Raw genomic sequence first — 6,456 nt, forward strand, 5'->3', positions numbered from 1 at the left:
GAGACGAGAGCAAAGCAAACCTCAGGCTGTGTGCATTCATGAGGTGAAATAACCAAATCTCTCAAACCTTGACGCAAAAACCTTTCGCCCTGTGATGCTAAAGTGACGTCTGATAAAGCAATGACACAGTGACGGGAGGGAAGGGAAACATGAAGAGAGGGATGGGTGGATGATTGAATGGATGGATGGATGGATGGAGGGGGCTGAGTTAGTGGGTGGGTAGGTGGGGGTGGGGGTGGCAGGGGGGTAGTGGTGGTGAGAGATCCTCTGACATCACATTGCCTCTTATAAACTGAGGGAATGGAGCCCACTGCACTTCACATCCAACCAGAAAACTGCAAGGAAGGGGAAGCGTTGATTGGAGCTGGGAGAGAAGAAGAAGAAGAAGAAGAAAGGGAGGAAGAAGACAAAAAAGAGGAAGCAGTAGCAGCAGCATCACTACTACACATTCCCTCCTCATCCTCTTTAGCTGTCTGGGTCTGACCCTTAACCTTATGGACTAGATTCTTCCTCAGGTGAATTCTTCCGAGTGGGATCCTCTTTTTGTTTGTTTTTGTTTTTGTTTGTACTCTCGTCGTCAAGATGCAGGCACAGTTGGCGTGTATGCTTCTCCTCTGTTTCACATGTGGTGGACTTTGCACAGGTAAGCACTTTTCAGCAAGCTTTTGCATGTTTGCATCATTTTCTGATTCTTATCATCGACTTCACTCATGGTAACAAAGTAGATAAAAAGCCACGACAGTCAGGTGAAGTCTGCAACACATCCAGCCCACTTACTGCATGCAACAGGTGCATCATTTTGGTATTTAAAAACAGATTATTCTATATTTCTTCAATTTAAGACATTTATTCTTCTCATTTTCTATCCAAGTTGTGACTTACTGCTTCAGTATTTCCCCCTCCTTTACGCTCCTATTAGCTCCTTCTCCTCAATTATCCAATGTAATTTACATGTACAGAGAAGAAAACAATATTTCTTATTATCTTTTTAATTGGTTCCAAAATTAAGGACATTAATTTTTTTTATTCATTTATTTCATTAAATGCAAGCTACACTAAACTGCGTAAGAATCTAAAACCACAAGGAATCCAATTAAATCACAAAGTCACTTTTGCTCCAATGAGCCAATGAAACCTAAAAGATGGAAAAATAGATCAAAAATAAGTGATGGATGTTGGATCTACAAAGCTTTATTGGGTTATTTGTGTTTAGTTCACTCTGAGGGCCCGTAAATTAATCGTGTGTCACGTGTTGAACACTTAAAGTTGCCTACCAGCGAATAAGACCGAAGGCTGAGCCTCCAAATTACACTTCAGAAGAAGAGTTTGCAGCATTTACATCTTAATCCCAACTCACAAAGATGATGGAGGAAGTCCGAATGGCAGTTTAAAGCATCAGACAAATCGATAAAGATGGTTCTATATTTCCATATCTAATTGACATTTTCTTCTGCAGCAAGCAGTCAGGATTGATTTACGTCCAGATTAGATTTGGCTGACGGTTATATTTTCTGTTTTACCTCCAACCGGCAGACGTCGACCAGGACCAGCGAGCGCTAGAAGAGGAGCTGCTCAGCAGTCTCTTCACTTCTAAGGTAAAAGCCCCTCTCTCTCTCTCTCTCTCTCTCTCTCTCTTTTTAGTTTTTTATTCTGCACCTGTGACATCAGAGACGGGGTGTCCAAAAAGCTTCAACCCACCCGGTCAGCTAGTGACACTTCACACACACTCACACACACACACAGGCTTCCCACCCAGGTGTTCTTTCATGAAACCTGCACCCGTGCTTCAGTCACAGCCTCACCTTTTTTGGCCGTATTCCTGCTGAGTGGCAGGTAAATAATTTACTGGAAGAGACTCACTCTGTGTCACTCGGCCAAACTTGCTTAGGGGGCTGACATTGTTTTGTTTTTTTTTTATTTTTTTTTTATTGGAAGTGTGTAAGAGAGAAATAAATATAATCAACACACTCCAGTTGCTGCAGTGGAGGGCATGTCCTCTGAGATGAAAGGAAAATAAGAGCTGAGGCTGAGAGAAGTTATTCAGGCGTAACTTTAAGATTTTTTTCTTTTATCAAATCTATCTGGTGCCGTGCGCTGAGGGCCAAGGCAAAGCTGAGGGATGAAGTCGGCGAAAGTGGGACTAGAGGCACAAGGAGAGACAGATGGACCGAGCCTAATAGGATTCAGATGGACCTGACGGCATCATAGCGACACATCTTCCTCCTCTCTCTCTCTCTGATGAATAACCGTGGCGACCGCACGGAGACGTGTGATTCATTGCTGCTGATGCTGCGAGGTTGCTCAGGGGTGATGACTGTAATAATAACTTGCTGGGTGACTGATGGAGTGCTGAAGAGGCTGTAAAGTGCAGTATTGTAGCAGATACTTGTTGCTTTATCTTAACAATATACATTTTTTAGGTGACATCTAAATTGATTGACCTGCTCAGCTGCTGTTGAGATGCAGGCAGTAGATTTCCCCCTCTGGTTCTTTTTTTTCTCTATTGAACATGATTACATTATTCTACAGCCAGGGCTCATCTGTCAGCGCAAAGGTCAATACAAAACTAGCCAGACTCTCTATCATTAGTTACTTGGAATATAGATTGAGCTCTTCCAGTCATTTTAAGTTGCTTATTATAAATAAATTGAGTCAGTGTTAAAGAAACAGAGCACAACATTGCGATAAAGTGTGCTGGTGGTTCAGTTATTAAGTCACTCTCTGACAGAAAATCCAAGGAGCTGATTTGTTAATAACGTGTGGCCCCACTGGGGACTGTAAGAATATCGGGCCCCTGAATTAACTGTTTATTTCCCTCCTCAAAGTTATTGATTAACTGTCATTAAGGGAGAGGATCCTAATACAGCCAAATAAAAAAATAAATAAAAAACACTACCCTTCATGTGACCTTTCTGCATAATTAAACCTGCACCTGGCCCCACTCACTTAGTTCATTTAAAACCAAATGAAAACCACTGAACTCCTCCATGCATGAACGATTTCTAAATGTCAGTAGCTGCTTATGTTTGTTTCCCTTGCGTGTTGTCCGTTTGATGTCTCTACAACTTTTATTACACCAGCCCCCCCCCCCACCCCCTCCCACCGCGAACCTAAACACGACGTGGCTCCTGTCTTTACGACATCAGAGGAGACGCGTTTCCTCTGCCGCTCTTAAATGATGTGAGCAAACCGAGTCTCAGAGGGCTTGTGACCGTCTACAATAACTTAGAGCCGACAATTTCTCCTCGCCCTCTGAATCTTTCCATCATCCTCAGTGACACCCAGAGGTCTTTGTGGCAACGCTGGCCCACGCACACAACGGCCCTCCAGGGGCCCTCCTCCATCTTAAAACCACTCAAACAAGATTATAACGCAGCCGGCTGCAGCTATGTGACGTTAGATGTGACAGAAATATCGTCCAGGGTGTCTGGAGCCTAGAAGAATGGTTAAGAAAAAGAGCACGCACATCTTAAGTAGTGCTTTAACATGTGGCGGGCTGCATCAGTGCTTTCAATGTAAAGTGGAAACCTCAAATGCAGCATCCTCAGTGCCTCTTAAAAGGATTTGCCACAGTAAAAACACAGAGAATGAAATTTGCTGCGAGTGTGGGAAAACAAACAGAATAGCATTTAGATAACAGCCACTCCAGTGTATTGCATTTGTTTCACAGAAAAAAGCTAAGCAGCTCATTAAGGCCGGCTGCATCTAATGCATCTGTTCATAAAACTGAGTGGACAAAATATTCAAATCAGTATTTATCAATGAAATTTAAAAAGGCAAAGATCAACGCACGTAACATGACATGCAACATCCAAGAGGAGTGAGACTGAGACTAAATATACAATCACGAGGATATCGAATAGTGGAATAGTATCAGTGACAGTTTGAAATCAAAACTATCCCCACTAAATAAATAGATTAAATTGTGGTCCCCCCTCCCCTCTGGCCTCCACTCAATTTTCACTTCACCTCAGTTCACTGCGTTAGCTGACATTTCAACTACATCACCTCCTCACAACCAGGAGCTACTTCACTCCCAGGTGTTGAATCTGGAAATAAAAAAACAGCCAACCTCCTGAACTCAATTTGAAACTTAAACCTTGTCAAACTAACAACCTCTCCGCCCTCCTCCCTCCCTCCCTCTCTCCCTCCCTCCATTCTCCACCTCTCGACAGATGAAACAGAATAAGCAGGTTGCCCCCTACTGGCGCGTGTCGCTGGCCAACCTGTGCAGGATGGTGAGCAGCCTGCGGCAGGACACGTGGAGCGGCGAAGAGCAGGAGGATGGTGAGCTGAGGGAGGGGAGCCTCCAGCTGCTGGAGGAGCTGTACAGCCTGCAACACATCTGCCGAGCACTGCAGAGCCGGGAGGAGAGGGTGAGACACACACACACACACACACACACACACACACACACACACACACACACACACACACACAGTTAATTGGTGTATCTTTTTTTTCTTCATGCCTGCTGCCATTGAAGATACTTAGAATATCATAATGGAAATAAGTTGTGTTCCAGTCAACTTTATTCTTTTATCCTTGACAGTATTCACATTTATGTGTATTCATTTAAATGAACATTAGCAGCTTACAGTAGTGTAACATAATTGTGATTGGCCCTGTTGCAGACATTTTTCTCGTGCCCCTACTCTACCTAGTTACCAACTTACTGCAACTTACTTCCAACAACATGCAATTTTGGAAAAGTTCAATAAGGGCAATTAAAATATAAAAGACTATGATTCAAAACTGCAAGTGTGACGGGCCCCTGACAGCTACAGGGCCTCATCCTGCTCCGTGGACAGTTACACTTAATTTTGTCCAAGCAGCAAAAGGTGCATTGAGCAGTAAAATGTAGTATCATAAGTTAAAGTCCTTGGTGCTTTCTGCTCTACAGGTTGAGAAAATTCTCTAAAACTCTTGGTCACATATTCTCATCTCACAGAACTTTAAAAAGAAAAAAAGAAAAAAAGGATTAACAAATAAACTGATCTAGCATCAGTGAATTTGCACAATCAGTTGTCACTTTTTTAAATAAATGATAAATGCTGCACTTATATAGTATATATCTTAGAGACCACTTAAAGCACTTCACAATACATGCCACATTCACTCATTCATCGCACCCAGACACTGATGGAAAACCCATCAGGAGCACGTTGGGGTTTCGGACACTTGGACACATGGACTGGAGGAGCTGGGGATCGAACCATCAACCTTCTGATTAGTGGACAACCTGCTGTTCGTCCAGAGCTGCAGCAAATACTCTGAGTTCTGCAAAAACAAAACAAACATTCATAAATAAGCTAATAACAGAAAGTCCTGGTTGATATACAAAACCCTCCATGTACAGTATCTGCACACACTCACATAAACACAGACGCACGCTGAACGTAAAAGGCTTTAATCCAAATCTCACAAACACACACTCCTCACACACCACACACAGCCCATCCATCTTCTCTTGCTGTAAACACACCTCCAGTAAATCACCCCCCCTCCTCCTTGTCTCTTCCCCCTCCTCCCCCTCCATCATTTTCCTTTCACTCTCAGCTCCTTACACAACAACTCTTCTCTCTCTCTCTCCCTCCCCCTCTCTCTATCTTTTTTTTTTTTTAAAAAAAAACCTTAACACAGCAACTGCAGATCAGCATCTGCTTTGCCATGCATGGAAGCACAGAGCTCGTTTAATCACCGCCACGCCGGCGTAGCCGCCCATTACCCTGCCACTCAGCAACAAAACATGTGTTTGCCTGCCTTTTCCTCCTCGTTGTGTGACACTCACTCGCCGCCCTGTCTCTCTCTCTCTCTCTCTCTCTCTCTCTCTCTGGCCCTAACAGCTACTTCACGACTCTCTAGAATATTTAGAGGAGAACAGTGACACTCCTCTGAAGCGAAAATCACCCTACATCCTGAAGAGGCAAGTGACGCACAGCACCAAGTCCCGGAGGCCATACATCTTAAAACGAAGTACAATTTACTGACAACCACCCCAGAGGCCTGGGTGATGTTTAAGGGACCAGACCATATACTTTGTGTGAAGATGTGATTGTGTTTCTTTTCGCTCTCTTCTTGTTGCTGCAATGTTTTTTCTTTTCCCACTGTTGTTTCCGTTCAGTCCGACCCTTCGATTGTATCTCCAGCGTTGAGGCCTGCCTGTATTCTGCTCCTTTCAAAATATAGGTCCTGAAAATAAAATCCTGAGCATCAAAACAAATTGTGTATCTTTGAGAAACTATATTTATTTACTCTATTTCTTCACTGCACACTAAGTCTATTTTGTTTCAGGATATGATTAAAGGATTCATGATACAAAACCAGTGTGATGTGACTATCTTTTCTTTCATGTAACCACTTCCAGAAGTTAGTTTACCAACCCCCACCTACCCAATGCTTATGGCTGAAGCTACCATTGAGGACACCGAGGTCACATTTCTGATATTATTTCTG

The 6,456-nt window shown here is 43.3% G+C and overlaps 1 protein-coding gene across 1 annotated transcript; it reads left to right on the forward strand.

Annotated features, from left to right (window-relative positions):
- The first annotated feature begins 582 nt into the window (after positions 1–582).
- Positions 583–6,020, forward strand: nts (neurotensin). The gene is made up of 4 exons (XM_022746295.1): positions 583–643; positions 1,534–1,595; positions 4,176–4,376; positions 5,847–6,020. The coding sequence occupies exons 1-4, from the start codon at positions 583–585 to the stop codon at positions 5,988–5,990; spliced, it is 468 nt and encodes a 155-aa protein (XP_022602016.1). The 3' UTR covers positions 5,991–6,020.
- Positions 6,021–6,456: the final 436 nt, after the last annotated feature.

This window comes from Seriola dumerili, unplaced genomic scaffold (genome assembly GCF_002260705.1).
Source record: "Seriola dumerili isolate Sdu_G_001 unplaced genomic scaffold, Sdu_1.0 BDQW01000097.1, whole genome shotgun sequence".
Lineage (NCBI taxonomy): Eukaryota > Metazoa > Chordata > Actinopteri > Carangiformes > Carangidae > Seriola > Seriola dumerili.